General features: G+C 61.9%; 1 protein-coding gene across 1 annotated transcript; it reads right to left on the bottom strand.

The window, feature by feature from the left end:
* Nucleotides 1–13,075: 13,075 nt before the first annotated feature.
* Nucleotides 13,076–24,423, bottom strand: ICOSLG (inducible T cell costimulator ligand). Its single transcript, XM_045501202.1, has 7 exons — nt 23,258–24,423; nt 21,273–21,313; nt 20,041–20,403; nt 19,094–19,390; nt 16,874–17,039; nt 15,981–16,017; nt 13,076–15,079 (listed from the first exon to the last, which is right to left on the bottom strand). Exons 1-7 carry the CDS (start codon nt 23,269–23,271, stop codon nt 15,029–15,031), a joined length of 969 nt encoding a protein of 322 aa, XP_045357158.1. The 5' UTR covers nt 23,272–24,423; the 3' UTR covers nt 13,076–15,028.
* Nucleotides 24,424–24,841: the final 418 nt, after the last annotated feature.

The raw sequence follows: 24,841 nt of genomic DNA, 5'->3' as shown, positions 1-24,841 counted from the left end.
CGGCCTCCAGACCTTGAGAGCCTGAGAGTGCCAGTGTCTGCTCGGCTGCAGCTACCCAGGCTGTGCCAGCCTCCCCCCCACAGCCCAGGCTAACTCGGCCTGCAGGTCACTTCTGCCCTGTGGTCAGCTTCCTCCGCCCACCCCTGGGAAAGCCGCCCACCTGCTCCTGAACTCCTGTTGCCATTCCCTTGCTCCCCTCGAATTTATGCCTTCTCGCCTCTGCTCCGAACTCTCTGGAAGGGCTTACCGGGTCCCTCGCTAACAATAAGTTACGGGAAATCTCTAACACGCATTCTTTTTATGTCTGTATGAGACATGATTTTACCTCTTGGCGAAGATTATCTTGTAGCTTTTGTGATGTCCGGACTGTGAAATAGAAACTTCTGGATATAAAGTCAGCCTCTTGGCTGCCGATCCAAACACCTGTGCCAACTACTTACTCATGATTCAAGAAAATAAATAAGTCAAAGTGCTCATGGGGGAAATGGCTGTAATCCCACGAGACATAATCAGCTTTGAAACCAGAGGAAATGAGCCCCTGAGAGCAGGCCTGTTCAGGTCTGGTGGGGCCTCAGGAAACGGCTGGTTCCGGCAGTCAGGATGTCGTCTAGGGGGACGCGGCCCGCTCTCCTCGTGCACCAGTGAGGTCCCGAGTGGGGGCCCCACACCGGGGCAGCCGGGGCCCTGCACCCCCGGGGCCTCCTCTGTGGCCGTGCAGAGAAGGCACCACTGGGGGCCTGGGCCGTGAGCAAGGCCTCTGGCACCTGCTCAGCCCTGGCCCCTCTCCAGGTGGCTGGAGGGCCCAGCGGGCCGCAGCCGCTTCTCAAGCGGCCCCTCTTCGCCCGACCGCTCACGTGGCCCCTGCCGCGTCCTGCTCCCAGGCCATAGAGTCCAGTACCACCGCTGCCGGCCACAAAGGCAGTGATGGTAATCCTAGCGGGCGTCGGTGGGCTGGGCCTCACCGCCCGCCTGCTCTGTGACCTCCACTCTGTCCAGGGGCCGCCCCTCCCACCCGGCACCTGCAGGGCCGCCCGGCCACAGGCCCTACACACAAGATCACTTGAGGCCGGGGGCGGTCATTCACGCTGCTGGCGCCTCCCGGGAGACCCCGCCGCCCAGCCCTGGCCACAGAGGGACAGACCGCCAGCAAGCGCACCGGGCCAGCTCTGAGCCCGGCCTCGTCCCCTGACCCTGCGCAGGAAGGGTTCCGGGCCCCGGCTGTTCACCGACGGCTGCCCAAGCTCGACGCGGCTCTGTTGTGTTTTATTTCCTCCCACGGTAAACCACACACCTGCTTTTATCAGGCTTTTCTGGAGGGGTTTTCCGAAGTTAGACAGCGAATTCTCCTTCGGGGCAGGGGTGGGGGGGAAGGGGGCTGTGGTGCAGAAGCTCACATCCACACAGGCCGCTGTCCCCCGGGACCCCCTGCCACTCATCTGCACACGCGGTGGTGTGCTCGTCCCCGACACTGTCGCGGCCACTGGGAAGACGGGGGTCTGCTGCACACACAGAGTGACCAGTGTCACCACCGCCCTGGCCCGGCCGGGTAACTCGGACCCTCCGGGGCCGGGCGGCTAGGATACCGTCCTTATCCAGGGGCACAGCTTGGCCCACACAAGAGTTCTCAAAACTCAGAGTCTGGAGGCGTTCTGGGCTGTCACCGCCGGGGCCCGGTGCTGCCGGCAAGGGGTGGGGACGGCCAGGCTGCCGCATATCCCACGGCGCCCAGGACAGAGAGTGACGTGGCCCCAGAGTCCGTGGAGCCTGGGGAGAAGCCCACTCTAGACAAACCTGCGCTTAACTCCTCGGGTTGACGTTGGCATGTTGACGTCGCCCGTGCCCACTGCCCTGTGAGCCGTCCTGCTCGGCACATCCCCCCAAACCCACTTTGCTCTCTCCAGCCCCGGCTGCGGTGGGCGTGCCACCCGCATCTGTGTCCACCTGTCCCTCCGTGTCCTTCCTCCTCACCTGGAGAAGCTGTCCTCTCTCCCGGGACACACGGCGGGAGAATGAGTCGCAGGGGGTGGTGGTGTTAAAACCCGCGTCACTGGGTTCGGGCTCCGTGAAGAATACCAGGCCTGGGTGACCCATTGGGCCCCACATTGTTGCTCTCTGCTTCCTGCAGAGGTGATGGGATCCTGTCCTGCTGTCACCACTGGAGCCACGGGGAAGGCCTTGTGCGGGACGTGGGTGTCCCCAGGGGGCCTGAGGCACGCGTGAGTGGGGTGGGCCCGGGGGGGGAAGCCGAGGCAGGGCAGGTGAGGGGACACCGTGGGGGGAGTCAAGGCCCCTCAGAAGGCCAGGGACGGCGTGAGCCCACGGAGGTGGCGAACGGAGCAGTGGGCCCTGACGTGCCACACAGACCCGAGGCTGTCTTGTCTACTGGTCACGTGAGCTCTGTGAGGTGGGGGGGCCTGTCACACAGCCGTGAGGCTGGTCCTGGAGACAGGGGCAGAGGCTCGACATCAGGACGCTGACCTGGAGGGTGTCCCCTTCAGCGGTGTCCGCTTCCGTGCCCCCTCCTGCTCACAGAAGGCCGTCCCCTGGGTGCACAGGCACATGCTTAAGGGACTCTCCTGGGCATATCATTCGAACTCCTTTTTTGTGTTTTCAGGTCAGAAGATGAACGTATAGCTTGTTCCATTAACTGCAGAGCACGTGTCCGTGAGGGCTGGGACCACAGAGGTGGGGTCGGTGGAGGTCGGGACCACAGAGGTGGGTCCCATGGGAGTCAGGACCACAGAGATGGGCCCCATGAAGTCAGGACCGCAGAGGTGGGCCCCATGGGGGTCTGGGCCACAGAGCAGGGCCCCATCACGTGGACATCTGACAGACCACTGGGACCTGAAAGCCAAGGGCACCGGTGGGTCATTTCCAGGTCTTTTGTGGCTGAAGCACAGAGGCATCACCCACGTCAGATAATGTCAGAAGTCGTCTCGGAACTGATTCTGGAAGAAGGTTCACCAGGCTCCTATCCAACATGAGCGAGAGGCTCAGCTCTCCCTCCTTCCTCCACCCACCAAGGGAAAATCGACCGCTGTCTCAGAGTTCGCGTCCCCGCCCTTCCCTGCCAACAGCCATTAACCCCCCAGCCCTCACGGTGGGCAGGCCCTTACAGTGCTGAGACGCTGAGATTTGGGGCCTTTCCAGCATCTGGAGGTGGTGATGTCAGGAGAGGGCAGGCGCTCCCACCCTGCTCACCCAGCACCCTTCCGGACATGCGTGCCAGCCCCCGGCCCCACCCCCACCAGTGCCAAAACACCCCAGGGGATCTGGAGCCTGTGCAGACAGGTCATGCTGTGGGCGGCAAACCCTACGCAGTTATCGGGCACTCGTGACACGCCCAGCCAGGTCCCTGGATGACTGGGGCCCCCCTGGCAGGAAGAGCCCTCCCAAGCCAGCGGGCTGTGGATTCAGGCAAAACGACACACAGCTAGAACTAAGGAAAGGCGAGGGAACAAGGAGCATTCATTGTCTCCATGAGGGAACATCCTTATCAACTTAGCATATGTTCTAACTCTTCAAGAACCCACCAGCTTCAAGATAAGCGTAGTCATTCTCTGTCTTAAGGAGTGGGTCTGCGGGGCCCCCAGTCCTGACTCCCCACTGAGCGAGCCCTGCCCCTGTAGGCGAAGCTCCCCTCCTCCACTGGCCTCCCCAACCACTGTGGGAGGAACGTGACTGGCTTCTCCATCGGTGAGTGTTGGCTCAGGCTCACCCCTGGGCAAGGGTTGGTAGCTGAGCATGTGTCCTCTCTCCAGCAGGTCACTGCTCCTCACTGCCTGGAATGAACGCATGGTGGATACAGGGATTACATCTGCACACACATCACCTCCTCAGAACCCTCTAAAGAACACAAGAAGGTGTCCTTCAACCCTGCTACCATCTCTATTCTCTTCCAGAGTCCCGATCACTCTGATATTCTCTTGTTCACCTGATTTCCGTGTAGCTGGAGGTGGTGATGTCAGGAGAGGGCAGGCGCTCACCTGATTTCCTTGTAGCACACCCACATCCCCAATGTCTAGAATAGTTCCTGCCCCAACTCAGCACTCAGTGAACATTTGGACCCTCTTGGGGGGGGTGGAGTGAATATTAAGTGAATGAATGGTGGGTAGATGGATGGATGGATGGGTGGATGCTTTGTGGGTGGGTCGGTGGATGGAGGGATGCTGAGTGGGTGGATGCTGGGTGGGTGGGTGGGTGGGTGGATGAATGGTGGGTGGATGGATGGATATGTAGGCGAGTGGGTGGATGGATGGATGGATAGATGAGTGGATAGACGAGTGGATGGATGGATGAATGGTAGGTAGATGGGTAGGTGGATGGATGGATGGATGGATGGATGGATAGATGGGTGGGTGGGTGGGTGGATAGATGGATGAATAGGTGGGTGGGTAGATGACGGATGGATAGGTAGGTAGATGGCTAGATGGTGGATAGATGCTGTGTGGGTGGGATGGATGGATAGATGGATGGTGGATGGATGGATGGATGGATGGATGGATGGATGGGTGGGTGGATAGATGGGTGGGTGGGTGGGTGGATGTATAGATGGGTGGGTAGATGGATGGATGGATGGATAGGTGGATGGGTGAATGGATGGATAGGTAGGTAGATGGGTGGATGGTGGATGGATGCTGTGTGGGTGTGGATGGATGGATGGATGGATGGATGGATGGATGGATGGATGGATAGGTAGGTGGGTGGGTAGGTGAGTGGATGTATAGATGGGTAGGTGGATGGATGGATGGGTGGGTGGATGGACAGATGGGTGGGTGGGTAGGTGAGTGGATGTATAGATGGGTGGGTGGATGGATGGATGAATGGATGGATAGATGGGTGGGTGGGTGGGTAGGTGAGCGGATGTATAGATGGGTGGACGGATGGATGGATGGATAGATGGATGGATGGATGGGTGGGTGGGTAGGTGAGCGGATGTATAGGTTGGTGGGTGGGTGGATGGATGGATGAATGGATGGATGGATGGGTGGGTGGATGGACAGATGGGTGGGTGGGTAGGTGAGCGGATGTATAGATGGGTGGACGGATGGATGGATGGATAGATGGATGGATGGATGGGTGGGTGGGTAGGTGAGCGGATGTATAGGTGGGTGGACGGATGGATGGATGGGTGGGTGGATGGATGGATGGGTGGGTGGATGGATACATGCATGACCGAAAGCCACCACATGTGCTGCGTCAAGACTGCTATAACAAGATAGTTTCTGAGAAGAGGAAACACTTGGATCCTGGACTCACAAAGACAAGGGGGGCCTAGCTGAAAGTGTTAAAAATAGAGGCTGTTAAAAACGTTTTGTAACGAACTGATGGAAATTCCCCTTATCAAAGGAACTACTGTAGACCAAGCCACAAACGTGGTGTGTCCAGGAGCTGAGGACTGTTTCTTGAGCCCACAGTGTAATCTCTGGGGGTTTCCCTGGGGGAGCCTAAGTGACCTCTGCTGCCGGGGAGAGCTGCGCATGTGCCAGCAGTCCTTTGGGGTGGGGGGTGGTCCTGCGGAAAGCAGCCGTTCAACATTTTAAAAAGACACTGACAGTTCATTCCTGGGCTTTGCACATAAACTGTGAGTCTCATCTAGAGGGTAGTCATTGAGACAAAATGCCCTTGGCTGACTTGTGTCGACAAGCAGCACTCCACAAGGTAGGACATTTGGACGGGAAATGCAAAGGTCCAGATGAATAACTTGGGGAGGGTCCTAGGCTCAGAGACCCGGCAACAGAGTGTGCTGGCTAAGTGTCCTTCCAAGACCGGGTGGAGCCCCACAGCAGCCCTGCGGCGCGTGCCAATCTCTGCAGCCAGAGCGCGACTTACCTGCTGCAGCCGTCTGCACGCTACCAGCCCCTTTCAACCGGCTGCAGAATTTCTGAACACCCAACCACTGTTTCCCGCTGCCTGGGGTCAGCAGGGCCAGAACGAGGCACTGAGGCACCGTGCCCGGAGCACCAAGCTATAGGGAGGCATGCTGGTGGGTTTGAGTCCCTGTGGGTGAACACTGCCTCCGACTTTCCCCCTGGGTGCCGTCCTGGACTTGGGCCCCACTCAGTTCCTGCCTGGGGTCCCAGACCCTGGGGCCTGACCTTTCAGAAAAATTGGGAGGTGGGACTTCCTTCAGTTGTAGGTGTCACAAGCTCCCCGGTCCCCAGAGCCAGGCTGGGTTGGCTCCCGGCACGTTCACGGTGGTTCTTCATCGGGGGAGCTTTAAACACCCGGTGCCTGGGGCCTGCTCCAGACCTTGTGATGTCATTGGCCTGGGGTGGAATTTTGCTAGATTTTGCTAGCAGGGCCCAAGAAGTCCTAACATGGTCCCGGCACGTGTACCAACATTTGGACCCGCCGGGAGGACACCGAGGAGCTCGGCTGGTGCGGCGGGGACTCTTTAGCACAGTAGAAGGAGGCCATAATGTGGAACTGGAAGATTCTGCCATCAGCTCTGTGACGGGATTCTTTTTTCTTTTGTTGCCACTGGGAAGGAGCGACCTTGCTTGCTCTGCCTGCTCAACAATGTTATGAAGATCAATGAGCCGTGACTTCTAACAACCTGCCATGCAAATGCTCCCCACTGGTGGTGTGGCTTCAGAGGAAGGCACAATAGGGCCAAGAGGCTTGTTTCCACGTCTGGGGGTGTTAGCGCCCACAAGCGACACAAACACACACACACACACACACACACACACGCAAGCCACAGAGCGTGACTGCTCCGGCTGTGTGTGGGCACCTGCAGCGGCCACACCTGCGTCAGGGCCCTGAGCCCAGCGCAGCCGGATGGATCCCCTGCGGAGGGAGCTGCCGGGAGATGCCGGTCCTCTCCCCCTCCGCCACCCCTCCGCCAGCAGAACCCGAGGTCCCCAGGGATTGGGGTCCATCTCTTAGATGTTCGTGTCTGAATGAAGGAGCCCAGTCTCTCGTTTGCGGAGTGAGATCAGGAGGTTGGCCTGAGGGTCTAGACGGGGGAATCCAGCTGTTCTGGATTTTTCTTTGTTTTCCGGAAAAAAATTGCAAGCGTTGTGGAATTTGATGCAAAAACTTTGAAAACTGGTTTGTATATTTGTGTAATCGTGTCCATCGGTTGCCCATGGTTTCCTGTCTGAACCTTCCCCTCCTACACGGCTGCCTCACCTCTGCCTCCCTGGGCTGCCTGCTGCCGGGCTCGCGTCTGAACATGATGCCGTGAACTGCACCCGCTGACATCTCAGGGCTCCGTCAGGGACACCCTGTGGTCTGGCAGGGACCAACCCTGGAGCGTGGCTGCACGTCCACCGGCTGTGGCCCCGGACAGGCCCTCCCTTGGGTGGGGCACCATGGGTGGCCCCAGGCACACTTCTGAAGGCCCACAGCAGGGGTCCAGGAGGGATGTGGGACCCCCTCCCCTGACCTTACTAGTCTCACCCCCATATGGGACACCATCAGCCTCTCTGGGGAGCCCCAGGAGTTCAGTCAAGAGGCTGCCAGAAGAGTGTGCCCTCTCCTTTGTCCCCACAGAGGGGCTGAGTCACTTGGCTGAGTGCACAGCATAGTGGTCAGGACTGGCTGGTTTGGGCCCTGGCTCCCAGCTGCGGCTGCCCAACTGGCCCCGTGCCTCCATGGGACCTGGGGAGCCCCCCCTCCCCCCCCCCCCCCCGCCCACCGCAATTCTCCCTGTTCTGGAAGGAGCGCCAGGGTCGGCTCTGGGAAATCCTACAAGTTCGAGAGGGTCCTTTCCGAATTGGCATCTTGGGCTATGAAAGTGTCACTTCCTCTTTCTGGCCCAAAGAGCAGACAGGAAGTTCAGGGAGGTAATTTTAACTAAAAGTCTGTTGCCTTTTCCTCTAACCAGGTTGGGTTTTATGCAGTTTTCCCTGTGGCCGTTGCCAACGTTTGTCAAGGGCGCTTCTGGCCCACACGGAACGTGCTCACTGGTTAAAGCATGTGTCCTGGGCAGCTCGGAGCCACTCTCCCAAAGCCCAGAACTCGAGCCCAGAAGCGAATGCTCCCCGCGCTCGCTCTCCGGTGCCCAGGCCCCGCTGCCCCCCGAGAAGGGCTTACAGGCCAGGACACCAGCTGGCAGCTGCCGCCAGGAAGTCCTCAGCTGGAACACCTTGTTCACGAGCAGCTCAAACTCTGATCTTGTGTCACAATTGTTGATAACAACCCAGCACAATCCTTTCCTCAGGGCATGGTGGGTCCCTCTCTGACCTTGGTCCCCCCCCAACTGTGGGTCCCCCTCGGCCATGGGTCTCCTTCTGACCTTGGGTCTCCCTCGACCATGGGTCTCCCCCTCTGACCGTGGGTCCCCCCTCTGACTGTGGGCTCCACCCCGACTGTGGGTCCCCTTCTGACTCTGGGTCTCCCCTCTACTGGGGGTCCCCCGTCTGCAGCCAGTAGCCTTTCCCAGACTCGGGCCCTCGTAATGAACGGTCTTTCATCGTGCCCTTTATTGGCATATGTTACTCCCAGCCTTTGCTTGATGCTTATTCTATTCCAGTGGGAAAAGGAATCCCGAGCGTGTTCGTCATTCAGTCTGTTTTATAAACAACCCGCCCCGGTGGGCTTTCCTGTCCTCGGAAGGACACAGTGCCGGCTCCTCCGCGCAGGTTCCCGCCAGCCTCACCCTCTGGCTCATTTCCACCTGGCCCCGGAGGGGACAGGTCACTTTTAGATGGTGACCGGAGTTCTCTTCCTTCCCCACCAGCTCTGCTGAGACTCACAGGAACCGATTTTCTTTTTCAGATTTGGAGGTTTTGTTGGAGGACGAACAGAAACCCAGTCAGTGGTTAAAACACACGTGGAGGGCTCCGGGATCTCGATCACAGGCGCAGGAGCAAGTGGAAACTTGCCCGGAAGCCCGAGATGCTGAACCCCTTTGTGCAAACAGCCCCAGCCGTGGCCTGTCCGGGGTTGAGGGCAGCGTGCAGAGTCCGTGGCGAGCCCGGGTGCCGGGCTACCAGGCGGCAGCCAGGCCGCGTGGGAGAGCCCACGCCTTCCCCGGGTGGCGGGCTCCACGGCCCTCCTGCCCGACACGCCCCTGACACTGTGCGGCAGAGTCCGGGGGCCCCTACACAGACTGCACTAGACCCTGAATGCGCCCTGCATGGTCAGCACGGCCCTGAGACATCTGACGGGGCTGTGGCTCTGCCGTGATCGCTGCGCCTCACCTACAGCTAAGTGAGAAAAGCCGTTACAGCCCAGGTTTGCGATCCATTCCCCACCCTTGCTTTTCTAGGAAGTGACTTTTTTAAAAAGTAACTTTTCCGCCCCCTAAAGACTACAGTGTGGCTCTAGCCTCTTGCCCTTGGAGTCTGGAGTGACATCTAATCAGGGACTTCTGCACCCCGGCCAGAGTCGGGCCGCCGGCCTCCTTTTGGCCAGGTAGAGGCTGGCCTCCGTGGATCTCGTCGCTCTTGGCCAGTGGGGGCCTCGCAGGGCAGGGGGTGGGGCCACCAAGGCCAGAGCCTGATGTTTGCGGTTAAATGGGCTCTGCTGGCTCTCAGTCCTCCAGAGCCTGGGGATTCCTGATCCTGAAACCCCTCCCTGGTGGCCTTTGCCACGTGTTGTATCTTCCCTATCACACCTCTGGGATCGGCCACTTCTCTTTCTAAGGACTCCCCCACCAGCCTTGCCCCACCCCTGCCGCCAGACCCCCATAGCTTCCTCCGGCCTCAGCCCAGGCCGCACCCAGCCCTGTTTCCCAGCACCCCTTGCAGCAGAGCCGTGTCCAGAGTGCACGTCCTTGGGTGGGGAGGCCCCTGCAGGGAGGGGGATGGGCTCTAAGGAAGGCAGGGGCCTGGGGGGCGCTGGGATGCCCCGCTCCCCAGTCAGCCTCCCTTGCCAGCTGCATTGTGGACTACGTGGCCCGACCCCAGTCCCCACCGTTAGAGACTGGCTAAGAGTGGGGCCACGGAAGGGTGACACGGTGCCAGGGCCAGTGCCTGTGTGGCGGGTGAGCCGGCAGGGCGGGACCCTGGCCGGCGCAGGGTCAGGGTCCGGGTCGGGACTCACCGCTGGGTCTGCCCCGTGGTAGGTGCTCCCTGGAGAGGAGTGAACACGGGTGTCCGTGCCACATGGAGCCGGGACCCAGGCCGGTGAGCGCCGTGCTGCCCCCGCGCCCCGCAAGTGCGTCTGGACCTCAGCCAGACTGCGGAACCCCATCCGGGCCCCTCTCCCCTCTCCTCACCTGCTCCCTGGCCCCTGTCTGCTGTCTCCCTCTTCCTCTCCTCCTCTTGGCCGCTGGATTGGGCTGAATGGTGTCCCCCCCGCCCCAGTTTTAGTCAAGTGGAGGTCAGCCTGGGTCGGGGTGTGGTACTCTGGGGGAGACAGACGCGGGGAGCAGCAGAGACGGGGCACAGCTCACCCAGGAATGGCTGTGAGCCGCCAGCAGCTGGAGGGGGCGTTGAGGGTCCTCCCTCTGAGCGCCCACAGGACCGGCCCGCCAGCACCTTCCTCTTGGGCTGCGGCCTCCAGATGGGCAAGAATAAGTCCTAAGCCGCCAGGCCCCTCGCACAGCCTCCGCCTGGCCCTCGCCATCCGGGCCCCGAAGCTCCTGGGTTTGTATTTTGCCAAATCCTGGCGTTTGCTCGTTACCTTCTGGTCACTCTCTGGGCTCAAGGACAGCGTGAGAGAGGGACTCAGCCCGGATCCGAGGGCCCGAGTCTTCGCCGTCCCCTTGTCCCCACCACGGGTCCGTTCTTGGCCACACTTTGGACCACACCTGTGGTGTCTACACTCTCTGAGAAACTACGCTGTGCGGGCACCTCGAGTGCAGATCCACGGGGCCCTTTGGGAGACCCCCCTCACAGCCTAGGAGCCGCCACTCTGATGGGACAGGTGTCCTCTGCCTTCCTGGTGGCACGTGCCCTGACAGACCTGGGGTCGTGGGGGGCGGGCAAGGAGATGAATCACACTCTCCCAGGGGACGGGTGCAGCCCTGAGCTCAGGCCAAGACCCTGAGAGGGGATGGGGGGGGGAGGACAATGGGAGGGAGGATGAGGGGGGGAAGTCAGAGGGAGGACGAGGGGGGAGGGAGCACAGTGGGGGAGGACAGTAGGGGAGAACAATGGGGGGAGTTCAATCGGGGGAGGACAGGGGGAGGGAGCACAGTGGGGGGGATGGGGGGAGGGAAGGTAGTGGGGAAGGGAGGGCAGGGGGCAGGAACACAGTAGGAAGGAGGACGGGGAGGGAGCACACAGGAGGGAAGGAGGGCCCTGGACCGGTCTCGGCTTGCACACCCCAGGGCCCAGATCAGGGTGTAGGGCCTTTGCTGCAGTGTCCAGCCCGGCCCGGTCGTACAGGGAGCTGGCTGGCAGGATGTGACAGGACACCCGCACGTCAGAGCTTCTGTTCGTGCATGTTATGGGGGCCCAGGGTCCTCCCCAGCACCTCCCAGCAGGGACCATGGCAGGAGAAGCCCCCCCCCCCCCCCAGCTCAGCTTCTGGACACGGAAGGCAGGCTGACAGCACGGGAGGCCCCTGGATTGTCAGCCTACAGCACCCCCGGGCCCTGGGGCTCGGAATCCAGCCCCCCGTGTCGGGAGCTGGGCTGCCCCTGCCCCCCTCACAGTTGCCCCCAGCTGCCTGCCTCGCCCCGGTTCTGGCAGGACCCCCCTGGATTCACCGAGAGGGGGGACCCTCACTGGGAGAGTGGGAGTGAACAGACCCAATGCCGGGGAAGGAGGGGGCTGGGGCGGGCTGTGCCAGGGCCAGAGAACGCTCAGGAATGCAGCGGCGGCCCGCGGGCTGGGGTGTGGGTCCTGACGGGCCAGGGGCCGTCAGGGTGGACTCCTTCTCTAAGGACAGAATTACCTCAGATTAAATCAGGAGAGCCGCCTTCTGTTTGGGAAAGCTGAGCATGGAGGGGGGTGAAAACCAGATGTGCGGCTGGGGGTTCCTCAGCACTGCCCGGAGTCGGCCTGCTGGCTTCTGCCCCTGACCAGCTCCTGGGGCCTTCTCTCGAGGAGTCCGGGCCTGAACGGCCATTGCAAAGCCACGGCTGCCCTCCCCCGGGTCGAACAGAATGGCCGCAGTGGCCACGGTCGGTCGTAGGAAGCATCCGAGCGGCAGGGGCCCGTTCGCGGAGCCTAGTTCCAGCCTCCTCGCCTCACAGGAGGGGAAACCGAGGTGCAGGGAGAAGTGACGTGCTCAGGTCACACAGGCAGCTCACCCTGCTCTGTCCCCTGCCCTAGTGATGGGCCACGCTGTTTGCTGGCCTTGGCTCCGCCTCCCCACGGGTTTCGCCGCACCTGCTATGCGCAGGTGGGCAGCGTTGCGGGATTCCCGAAGGCTCGCGTGTCCGGCGGGGCCTCTGCCCACAGCACCGCCAGGCGCCCACCGGCCAGGCTCCGAGAGCAACGGGACGGGCAGCTTCCGGGCCCTGCACGGAGGGTCAGACAGGCAGCGGGCTGAGCTGAGTGGGAAGGAGGCCCCCAACCCTGAGCGAGGGCGTTCCCCAGCCTGGACCTGTTAACCGGGAACCCCTCACCTGTGCCACAGCCAGCCGTGGGCAGGGGCCCCAGCGCGGATGGGGACAGGAAGCGCCCCCCCCCCCCCCGCCTCCCACAGGAAGGCGACGACGGAGGGCACAGGTTCTGACTCTCGGGCCACTGACCTCTAACGTGGCTACTTCTCTGTGCTGGGCCGTCCCATGTGCCTCTACACATTAAAGGCCAGTGGCAACCCCAGGTGTGACAACCAAAACTGCCACCAGACCGTGTCCAGCGTCCCCTGGGGGACAGACCTTTCCTGGGTGAAAACCAATGGGACAGGGGCAGGGTCCCTAGGCTGGCAATAAGGTTTTTTTTGTTTTAATGTTTATTTTTGAGAGAGAGAGAGATTGCAAATGGGGGAGGGGCAGAGAGAGAGGGAGACACAGAATCCGAAGCAGGCTCCAGGCTCCGAGGTGTCTGCACAGAGCCCGACACCGGGCGCGGGGCTCGAACCCACGGACCGCGAGATCATGGCCCGAGCCGAAGTCAGATGCCTACCCGGCTGAGCCCTGCAGGCACCCCTGAGACCGACAGTAAGGAAGAGCCGAGCTGAGCGTGCAGGTGACTGTCACGCTGACCCAAGCCACTGGACACAGACACCACTTTCCATCTTGTTATTCTTATAAATCAGCTTTCCAGAAACAGATGTAAAAACACTGGCCTTCGGCCTGTCCACAGTACAGCGTAAGGAGTGGACAGAGACGTCCAGGCCGAAGGGCAAGGGGTCACTGTGCACCCTCCCAGGCCCGAGGGAGTGGGGGGGGGGGTCCTGCTGGCATCCCTTGGGAGCCCCGGGTCCAGGCAGACCCACAAACAGGCGGTGGTGGGAGAGCGGCTGGGGGTCTGGGCAGCTGGCCCCCCTTGCCCCCCCCCCCCGCCCCAGGGAGAAGCCCGCTTGGACAGGGGAGCGCTGGAAACAGACCCCGTTCCGTCCCATCTGGGTGAGCGCCCAGTGACCAGGGTCTGCTGCGGACGGGCGGGCTGCAGGAGGTGCGGGACCCTCAGCCTGGACTCGGGGGGCCCCCGGGGAGGGCGGCTATGCCGGCACCCCTGCCCGAGGCCATAGGCGGGCTCCACAGCCCCTGCCTGCACCCAAATGGTCCTTCTGCTTTTTTTTGCTCCGGATGTCAGTCAGCGACCTTCTCATCCCCCTTTGGGAACACGCCTCTCCTGATGCTTTCGGGTAAAGTCTGGGTGCAGTCCACGGCATGCTGTGACAGCCAGGCAAGGAGTTTTGGGTACAAACACAGTGAACACTTCTTGTAACGGATTGGGCTCAGCATTCCCCCTGAGCCTGGTTCTTGTTTTTGCCATCACGCCCGCCACCAGTGCTGAATGACCGCAGGCGGGACACCGCCTTTCCCAGGGGCGTGCACACCAGGGTTAGTGGGCAGCCGGCTGTGCAGAACCTTCCAGAAACGTCAGCTGCTAGATTCAGTGGGGGCAACAACATGGAAGCCACGCGGCGAGGGTCGAGGCCATGGGCCCCCCACCCCTGGGTGGACTTGGGCCACTGCGCCTCTCCCGTCCCCCGCTGGGCCTGGTGGGCTGCACGGCAGCCGTGAAGGTCCCGGGGGACGCTGGGGGTGACAGGGGCGGAGGGTGGCATGGAATTAGTGCCACATTTTGAACGGCTGCCACTCTGCGGGGAGAGCGCCCCCTCCGTGCGCGGCAGGGCACCAAGTTGAAGGACCTCGATGGCCACGCAGTGAAGCCTGTGTCCACTGGAAGCACGGGTCCCCAGTCCTGCCTGAGCAAGTTTCTGCGTTCTGCTCTTTCCCCTGCTTCTGTCACGATGGCCCCAGCAGCACATTGTCTTCTCGAAAAAACTCCACTGTGCCTTTTTAGGAGGGACATGCAGCTCTTGACTAAAACAAACGAGGTCAGGTTTTCTCCCCGGTGAAGATCCCAGAGGAAAAGGAGCTCCCAGGGCCCTTCCGGTGTTGACCGGTTCCTGCATTCTGGACACACTCACACACGCACAGACACACGCACTCACACACACACACGCACACGCAGCTCAGGGCGCAGGAGGGGAGGGGGCCCCGCACGTGCGCCTCTCACGACAGCCCTGAGTGACCTCCAGCCGGCAGGGGAGGTCCTGGAGGAGACCCAGCTCGCCTCACTCCTTCCTAAAGGAGCCGCCCTTCCTCTGGTCTCAGAAAGCCCCCATCCCCCAAACCCCCCACGCGTTTTTGGGATTGAGAAAGGTTCCGTGGGCTCTGGGGGGCTGGGGCGGGGGGAGGAGCCATCACGAGGCACCTTCCTCCTGCATTTGGCAGCAAAGGCGGGGAGCCCGCTCACTTGGGGGCATGTGCTTTTGGAGCTGTTGGCCCTTGTGAGAGGTCCTCGTTCCAGGATCCGGGCGGCACCTGGAACATTCTCCCTGGGATCAGGCACGGTCCTACGTGTCCCTTCCAGGCCAGAGAGCCTCCGTGTCCGTGAAGCCCCCTGGTTAATGGCGCCGATGGGGGCAGATGGTCCCCTCTTGGCCACCAGGTCCGCCAGAGTCAATTCCCAAGCTGCCATCCGCCGTCCCTCCTGGTGGGATCTCACAGAAACCCTCTCCACGCTCCGGGTGGTGAGTTCTCATCAGACACGGTCTTGGAAAGAAACAGAAGGGAGAGCGTCACGGAGCACTGCGACCGCTTCCCTCCTCTCGGGGGCGGGCGGCTGCTTTCTCAGGACACAGGATGGTGGAAACGAAGGACCGGAAACTCAGAAAACCCACACACAGTGTCCTTTGCCTGACAGCCGGGCCCTGGTGTTTTGGCAAGTTGTGTTCTGCAGTTATCTGAAACTGGCTTGCGTGGCCTCGGGAGCACCGGTGTGACCAGGCTCAGCCCGGCCCAGCCTCCCCAGGACAAGCGTGGCTCACAGGGGTGCAGACGGGGCTCAGAGAGGGGTGGCCGTCTGCCGAAAGGGTCCAGTGCGGGCCAGCCCGCCTACGAGCCCCACTGCCCTTTGCAGCCCGAGGCACCTGCCACGTGGGAAACTGGAGGCTCTGTGTGTGGACGCTTTTCCCAAACTGGGTGGGAATCACTCGACCTTTGCTCCTGGGACAGCGGGCTGCCTGCTTCTACCAGGAGACCCGGAGTAACTGTTCTGTGACAAAGGGCTTAGCGTCCGGACTCCCTTGAGACCCCCGTGGGGGTGGGGTGGGAAGGGTAGGGAGGAGGGGGCCCAGGGAGAAGGGGTGAAGTTTGGCAGGCGTGCCTGGGGGTCATCATCAGAGGCTCACTGCTTTCGTGGATGTCTGGAGAATTCTGTAACCCGGTGTCAGTCAGCAAGCGTATACAAGGATAGGATTGCATGCCAAAGGGGAAAGCGTGACACGCCTTCTCTAGGGGCTCATCGTGTTTCTGAAAATGTCCACATCCAGCTCCCCGTCATTGAGGATGGCTCGTGCCAGAGGCCAACACTGACAAAGCCACCGCCCAGCCATCGGCTCACGTGAACCTGCACCTGCTGTCCACGGGCCCCCTTCCCTCTTGGCAAACTCACCGAAGAGAACGTCTGCTCTGGCCTTGCAGCCCAGCTCCTGTTGGAACAAACCGGAAACACTCAGGGCAGGTAGCAGGGGTAGAGAGGCGTTGCTCTAGAGTCCCCAGTGGCCCTGGGTGCCACGCACAGCAGGGACAGACTCACAGGGGAGGGTCCCTCGGGCCACCTGGTTTTCCGGGAAGATGCTTTGTAAGAGGTCTGTGCTCCGGACTCAAGGCGCCTCTCCGGGGCCTGGCCAGATCGGCAGTGGGCCATGGGCCGTGGGAAGTGTTTCTGGGATGAAGGCATTGGCAACAAACCAGAAACTCCAGCAGCCCATGCGGACTTGCATCAGGGAACCAGCGCTCCCCGTGCCCCGACCCTCCCGGAAGACCCAGAAGATCCCCAACTCTGTCAGTATCTTGGGGGATGCCCGCCAGGCCGAGCTGGGGAGACGTCTCTTCCCTGTGCCCCCCGCTCAGGGCCTTCCCTACTGGCCCTGGTTGATGTGGTTGTGACCGTGTTCGTGTTCTGGGCTTTCCTGCCTCTTCTGTGAGTTCTGCTGCTTTGTTTTGTAGGGTCAACACCCAGCCTTTCTCAACCTTTCTAAACCCCTTTGAGTTTGGCCAGAGTTCAACGGCCTCGTCAGGACCAAAGGCGGCTTGGCCTCCATAGAAAAGGGCTCCGTCCTGACGTCTAAATTCAGAAGCTGGCACTCCCACCCCACACTGGGAGAAAGCCTCACACGGCGCCCTCGGCTCGGCTGTGTCAGAAATATGGAGCCCACGACACCAGGGGCCACGCCCAGGGCCCACGTCCCAGAGTTGGGGGAGCCGCTAGAACTCGTGAGCGTGAACGCTAATAAAGCCGCACTTTGCAGGAAAGCGACGTCTTGCAGAACTTTTAACGGGTACCTGCGTGGATCCTGCGGGGGGCACCTGCTTCGGCACACCCAGCCTGTAGCCACGGCCACGGCCACGACCACGCCCAGCACGATGAGGGCGCTGAGGACCGCCCCTTGTTTCTTCGGGGCATCGGCTTGGCTCTCGGTGATGACATATTCAGTTCCGGTGACCGTTTCTACGGGAGAGGAAAATAACACAAGACTGAAAGGGTGGGGAGGAAAGGGGAGGGACCCCTTCCATCCTGAGCAGGAGAGCGCCGAGGGAGGCACCGAGGCCTCAGAACTTCCCTGGCTTTGCTTTGTGATGTTTAAAATCTGCGGCTCTTCCGGGGGGGAGGGGTGGAACCCCAGCCCTTTCCAGCCGCCGCCACCTGGGCAGGGCATGGTGGGAAGCGCGCAGTCCTCCTGGCTTTCAAAAAAATGTTTACTGTGATCTAGTGTATCATTTTATTTTTATTTTTATTATTTAGTTTTATAGACAGATTTGAAAAAAGAAAGGCAAAAGTCACGTAACGCCGTGAACACAGCAGCAGCATTTTGTACATTTCCAGTGGGGCACGGCCATCGCCACCGTCTGGGTGCAGAGCCTCTGCGTCGCTCCCGGAGACGCCGTCTCCATCGGCAGCCACTGCCCTTCCCCTGCCCCCGCCCCCACTCATGGACTTTCCATCTCTAAGGATTGACCTATTCTGGACATTTCATATAAACGCGGTCACACGGCGTGTGTGCTTTCTGGCTCCTCACTGACCACGGCGTTCTCCAGCTCCAGCCGCGTGGCAGTGAGTATCAGTGCCTGGACGGAAGTGTTAATCGTTCGCTGCTCGTTGTGAGTGATGCTGCTCTGAACATTCACGCACGTTTGAGTCCATCTGCAATTCTGCTGGGTACAACCCAGGAGCGGAATTGCTGGCTCACATGGAAACGCCACGACGACCTTCAGAGGCACCGCCAGGCTGTTTTCCCAAGTGGCTGCACCATTTTGCGTCCCCACCACCCCCCACCCCCCCACAGTGCATGAAGGGTTCATCCCTCCTCTCTTAACGTGATTGCTTAGCCCCTTGGAAAGTGGCTATCCCGGGCACACGAGGAAGGGAAGCTTGTGATAAACGCCCCGTACGTCTCCAAAATGGGAGAAACCACTCAGTGGCTAGGTCTTGAATGCACCTTGGAATCATCTGGAAGCCTTTAAACGTGTCCTGGTGCCCGGCTAGCCCAGGGGAGCAAATCCAATGGGCCGGGGCTTGGGGACTTTTACGGGCTTCCCAGCCATCCCACAGCACAGGAGCCGAGACCACAGCCCTAAGAGAACCCTCTGGTTCCCCTTTCCCCTGCTGCCGGGGCCGCCTTGCCAGGGAGACCACTGCTGGGAGGCGGCCATCAGAGGCAGGCTTTTTGGTACAGCCCTTGTCTTGGTCCATTTGGGCAGAGGGGCCCGGACCACAGGGTCACGAGGCCGAGCCTTGACTTCAGGGAGGAAGACGTCGGGCCCGCAAGGATTCCTGGGGGTCAGGGCCAGTCTCACAGCATGCGACCCACGCGGGCTCACGGGCCCACACTCAGGGGCTTGTGCTCGGCGTGACTGCTGCCACTGCCCCCTGGGACTCTCATAAGCCCGAACCAGGAGCTATGCTTTCTCTCCAACCTGTGCGGGGCCCTGTAGGGCACGGGCAGGCCCACAGAGTCCATCCTGGAGCTCTCCCGCCTCCACCCAGGGGACCTGTCATCTCAACGCTAGTGACAGGGACGCAGATTGAGAGAGCCCGTGGCCTCTGTGGAGTCGCCGGCCTGCACCCCTCTCCCGGGGAAGCCCCAAGCCCGCAGCCAGGCCAGCTGCCAGTGGCTGGAACCCCAGCATGGGCGCTCTGGCCCTCTAAGCGGCAGAGGCTCAGCCATGCCTTCCACCCTGATGCCGCCGCTGCCCGGTCCTACACAACCTTCCAGGCCTCAGCCCCTCGTCTGTGAAGTGAGTCACCAAACCTGAGCTTGAGAGCGAAGATTAAGTGAAACCACTTAAGCACTGAGCGCCCGGCCCCATTCCTGCCCTCGGCAGCCGTGGTAAATTTCGTCGTCGAGTGCTGCCTATCACCTCCTCCCCCTTCCTTCCAGCTTCCGGAAGCCACTGCCCAGGCACCTCGCAGGGGCTCGGTCTTCTGGCTCAGAGGACCTCCTGAGTCACCGCAGGCCCACAGTCTCGGGTCGGTGTCAGGGGACAGACCCCGGGGGACCTTACCTGCCTGAGTGCTGATCGTCGTCAGGTTTTGGTGCAAGAGCACGTTCTCTATGCAGCAGCCGACGTTCACGCTGGGGGTCCGCCGGATCGTCAGGACACTGACCACGTCGTACAAGCCCTGCGCATTCAAGGAGACCGTGTTGTTCTGCAAGGTCTCGTTCAGCAGGCTGTTGTCCGTCCTGTTGATCCAGTACACGTTAGGCCTCGGGTAGCCGTTCACGGACGTGCACGTGAACGTCAGCTCCTCATTCTCGGAGGGGCCGCTTGGGGCCCTGACCACGGGCATGCTGTAGTTGGCTGCAGGGGGGAGATGGGTGGTGAGGGAGGCAGGTTCTGAAGGTCAGAAACAGAGGGGCACATGGTTGGTGCCCAGGGCCAGGGTAGAGGGGAGGTGGCCCAGCGTGCCCTGACCGCGGGGGAGAGGCAGGACCGGGGCTGCGGGCCGGGCAGCCCGCACACACCGCCGCCCCCCAGCAGGGCTGCTGGGCCCGCACCCCCTCCCCCATGTGAGCAGGCGGGGCGCGTGTGGATCTCCGGTGACACGGGAGGCTCGCAGGCCTTCCGGAGGGGACAGGGTCCGGGGTCCTTGGTTGACTTTAATTTTCTTCCTAAACTCGGATCTCCCTTGGTGCTTCGCAGCATTCTCTCCTAATTTCATTAAGAACGCCTAGTTGGACTTGAGATGCAGAGTTTAAGGCCCAGACAGCAAGGTTAGGAGTTCTTCTGTGACACCAGGTGACCTCAGGCTACGGAAAACTTCCCAGGAGCTGAATGAGTTTTCAACCAGTTCAGCTTCCCGCTCGGGTGGACAGAAACCCGCCGGCAGAGACTAGGACGTTCTTTACGGAAGAAAACAGGTGAATGAGCCCGAGAATGGGCCCCGTTAATACTTTCTCTGGGACGCAAGGCTGGGGTGGGGTCTGTCCCGTCAGCTTCCACGGTCTTACCTGCCACGTGTAACGTCACCACGACATCCAGAATCTTCTCTAACTCCAGGGATTTCCTAAACACCAGGCAGTTGAACCTCTGTTCGTCCTGGGGGGTGATGTTGTGCAGATGGAGAGAGAAGTCACCCCGCTTCATGCTCTCCAGCGACAGCCGGGCCCTGTCCCTGTAGCGGTTGTCCTCGTGGCCCGCGGAGCTGTTCCCGGAGAGGTAGTAGGTGACCACGGTCTTCGGTGTGCCGACGACACTGGTTTGCCAGTACACATAAAGGTCATTTAAGTCAAAACTGTGTCTTTCGGGGAAAACGCAGCTGAGCTCCACGTCGCTGCCCACCAGCGCCCTGACTTCTTTTTCTTGGACATCTGCTGTGGTTCAGAAAGCACATTTACTTGCTACGGTTGAGTCCTAGCCCGCGAAGTTCTCTAACTAGGGGGAGGGAGGCTTTTTGGTAGCAAGGGTCAGTCAGACACCTGTTCGGACTCATTTCAGTAGAAATGTTAATGCGTTAATCAAACAGACGTAGGAATGTGCTAGCATGTTTAAAATTCAAACCGTTTTGGAAAGCACTGTATTCTCCGGCGTGGATTTCCGCCCCGGTGGGAGAGGCCGGCATCGGGAGGAGTCGGGGGAGGGGTGGGCACCCAGGACGGCTCTGCACGGTTTCGGCCACCTCTTGGGTGTTTATAATTAACTCAAAGTAAAAAGCTTTTTTTTTTTTTTTTAATTAGGACATTTACAAGAAAACAGTTTCTCAGCAACAGCATTGTATTAAAACGCTGCTCGCAGGGCATCAGAAAGGCCCACGTGCCGAGTCTAGAGCTGCCGCACCACCGGTGTGGCCATGGCAGTGCCCGTGTCCCCTGTCCTGCCACCCTCGGGGCGGGAAGGCTCCGCAAGGTCTCAGCCTCGGCTGTGGTGCCAGACCCCTGTTCCTTGCTCTTTTGGAAGGTGGTGGCTCTGGAGGCTCCCCAGGGCTGACTGGGGCAAAGGGGTCAAGAGAAATGGGAAGCCCCAGCTCATCTGGAACGCGGAGGGACGGAAGCAACTGTCGCCAAACACGAACTAAGACAAGAACTGCAGGGGCTGCACAAGCAGCCCCTTCGTGGCCTTGAATCTGCACGTTCCCCTAGGCCCCGAGCCCCGCTTTCCCGTAGGGCCCCCTGCAAAGGCCAGAAGGGCCACAGTGAGGTGGCACCCGCATCCGCAGCCCCGGCAGGAGCCTCTCTGAACTTACTGGCTTGCAGGGCGCTGAACAGGAGCAGGAACATTCCAGCGCTGGAAGGAAACGACCGGAAAGGCAGGTGAGTTCCCGCTCCTCCCAAACCTCGTGGGCAGCGGTGCTCGTGCCCACAGAGGAATGTGAACACACCCACAGCCCAGCCCGTCGGACGCGCCCTCCCCCCACGCACAGCAAGTCCTGAGCCACCAGCCAGCTCACAGGGTGGAGGGAGCCACCCCCCAAGCCACTGCCTTCAACCCTGTGCCCGCCTGGCCTTTGCCGGGGGTGGATTCCAAGAGACTATATGAAATCAGAAAAGTACACTCTCAGGGACACCTGGGTGGCTCAGTCAGTTAAATGTCCGACTTCGGCTCAGGTCACTATCTTGCGGTTTGTGAGTTCGAGCCCCGCGTCGGGCTCACTGCTGTCAGCGCAGAGCCTGGAGCCTGCTTCGGATCCTCTGCCCCCCTCTCTCTCTCTGCCCCCCCCCACTTGTGCGCTCTCTCTCTCTCTCTCTCTCTCTCTCTCAAAAGTAAATAAATCTTAAAAAAGAAAGAAAAAAGGAGAATACGCTTTCAGGGTGTTTCTAGTCAGAGCTACACTTAGGTTTGGGGAGACGGAGAGGCCGTAACACGCCCCGCGGCAGGGTCCACTGAGCGCAGGGCGGCGTTCTGAAACTACACCCGGTGGCTCTTCCAGAGCAGGCGGGTGGCTCAGCTGCCCGGAGCCAACAAACCCCTCTGGGGACTTCCGAGGCTCTTCGACCCAGACCTTCGACCCCAGGGACTCCACACCACCCCAGGGACCCCAGCCACCCCCTCCTGAAGGCCTCCCAGGCTTCTGTGTCCGCTGAGCTCTGGACCCAGAGAAACCCCTGCCTCGCCCGCCACAGCCGTCATCTGAATGTGCACAGACGCATGTCCCTTGCCGAGTAAACTCAGGTCTGCATGGCTGTCCGGCCTGGCTGGGCCCAGGCTGCCAGGGGCTCCCTCACGCCAGAGGCCACAGCCTGCAGACAGGCCTGTCGTCTCTCCTGTCTCTGTTGGGGCCACCATTGCTGCTCGCGGGGACAGCTCCCATAACCTCCACCTGCAGCCCCCTTCCCTGGAGCCAGAGCAACCTTCCAAAACACAAGAGCTGCGAACAGCCTGGTGGCTCCCGTGGTGCCCATCAGACCCCCTTCTGCACTGAGGATCCAGGGAGCATACACCTGCTGGGCCTCCTCTGGTTATCTGGGGGCAACCTGGGTCACAAGCACTGGCTCTGGGGAGGGAGCTGGGTGGGCCTGCTCCCTGGGTGCGCCCTGGGCCCCCTGCTGGCCCACCTGGTCCCCAGCCTACACCCCAGACTCTGGGGTGTGGGTGACCATGAGGACGTATATTCTTCGCTTGAGAAAATGGTTGTAACTACCTGCATTTATAACTGGGGACACCCGGTGGCAGCCAGCTTATCCAGGCGGGCACGCCCCCGACCTGACCTGAAGGGGGCGCTCTGGCCAAAAGCGGAGAGCAAGGCGGAGTCACCCAGCTCTCCCGCCGGCACCGCCGAGGTGCCAGCTTCGCACCTCCTCCGGGTTGGTTCTGCCGACGGGAGGACATGTCCCCCAACAGTGGGCACCGGCTGGCCTTGGAGGGAGTGGCCACGGCACTGCGAGGTCGCGCCCCACCGCTGGGCAGCCCGTGCCCTCGTCCCCTTAGTGCGGCGCGCGGCTGCTCTCCTTTAGCTTTCGCTCTCGCCCTCTCGCGGCGGGCACCCGCCCCCAGGCACACACACGCGCCGCCGTCGGCCCCCCACAGCGCCGCTGGGCGGAGGCCACCCTCCTGCAGGTAGGGCTCCGGGCGCAGCGGCGCTCCCAGCGGCCGGCCCTGCCCGCGGATCCGGCCGGCGCCGCCAGGTGGGCAGGGGTCCCACCCGGCCCCCTGGGGATCCTGCTCCCTGCTCCAACTTCTCTTCTTCCGGTCCACCCGCAGGACCCGTCCTCCCCGCCCCCGCACGCTCACCTTGTCAGCCGCATGGTGGGGGCGGGACCTCGGGCCGCCGGAGCCGTCGGAGCGAGAAAGACCTCGGGCCGCCGGAGCCGTCGGAGCGCGGGAGCCCAGGTCTCACGGCGCGCCTCCGCCGCTCTGCGCGCTAAGTGAATCGCAAGAGCTGACTTTCCCCGGGGCCTCGCCCCTGTTCCCACCCCCTGCCCAGTCCCTCCCACGCCCTTGGCCGCAGGCGGGGCTCGGAAAAACGGAAGCTCAGTCACAGGCTCCACAAAGTTAAGCCCTCCCCAGCCGCTGGGCGCCGAGTTGGGAGGGTGGTGCGTGGTCCCGGGGAGGAGGGCGGCCGAGGGCTCCGCGGGAGGCTGGAGGGGCTGGCGGGGCCGTGGGAGGCTAAGTGCTGCCCCCCGGTGTCGCGCAGAACGTCCGCGCCCCGATGGGGAGGCAGAGGCCGGCCTTTGGAGGTGAGGGCCAACGAGGAGGGGTCCCCTGAGCCCAGCCACCTCCAGCAGCCCGTCCTCCGTTCACCAAAGATGTAGCGCACACCCACCGTGGGCCAGGTCCTTTGTGAGCGCCAAGGACCGACTGTTAAAACCAGACAGGCCGTCCCGGGAAAGTGGGGAATCAAGGGAGGAAGCGGGGCCCGGGAGACTGGGGCAGACCGCCAGGGAGGGCGGCCGGGGAGGAGCGGAGCCTGCAGGTGAGACCCGCGGCCAGGCAGGGGCGGGGCCGGCAGTCCCGAAGCTCTGGGGCTTCACCCCTTCCGGGCCTCTGGGAAATTGGGTGGAGGGCGTACCCAGGCCAAGCGGGGCCGCCCTCCGTTTTAGCCGGGGAGCCAGGGCCAGGGGGCCAGGCCAGGGCTCCATTCACGTGTCCGGAGAGGGCCCGGGCCGTCCGAACTCGGCGTGCGGCGGCGTCGTGAAGGGGGCGGGAGATGGGGGCCCGCAGGAAAGGTAAGATACGGCTGGGAGAGCAGGCTGTGGGCGTGAATCAAATCCTAGAGAGGTCTCAGGACGCTCCCTATTCCCGGAACCAGAACGCCAGGGCCATATTCTGCACGCAGCCGGGCACGCTTCGGGGAAGGGCACCGGCTCAGACCCAGCGGGTCCGGAAGGGGACACGACGCGGGTGGCCTTGCTGCCCCTTGGGTTGGCAGCGACTGGCAGCGGAGGGCCCGCGGGTGCGGAGCGAGAGCGCCGGACGGGAGCAACTCCACCTCCCGGCCCTCGCGGTCCAGCCCCGCCCACAAGCGCCGGGGTTCCCTCTGATTGGGCGGGGGACGGGCTACGCTGCACTGATTGGCCAGCGCCTGGGTGGCGCTCCACCTCCGGAAGCTCCCCGGGGAGCCCACTCCGCGGGTCTCGTTGCACCCCCCCCACCCAGTGCGATCGCCGCCGGAGTCGCAGGCGAGGGGAAGGAAGGTGCCCAGTCGGGTGGGCCCCGGAAACGCAGGCCCTCGATGCAGCCCGGGCAGTGCCCCACGGCAGCGGGGAGGCGGGAGGGAGGGGGCTTGCAGGGGCTAATCTGCAGAGCTGAGGGGTGCTGTGGCTGGTGGGGAGGCACCAGGTTCTGCTTCCTGAGCAGCGCCCCCACCCCTCGCCG

The sequence above is a fragment of the Leopardus geoffroyi genome, chromosome C2, assembly GCF_018350155.1.
Source record: "Leopardus geoffroyi isolate Oge1 chromosome C2, O.geoffroyi_Oge1_pat1.0, whole genome shotgun sequence".
In the NCBI taxonomy this organism is placed as follows: Eukaryota; Metazoa; Chordata; class Mammalia; order Carnivora; family Felidae; genus Leopardus; species Leopardus geoffroyi.
The sequence above is the reverse complement of the archived record's forward strand: the minus strand, read 5'-3'. Positions and strand labels throughout refer to the sequence as shown.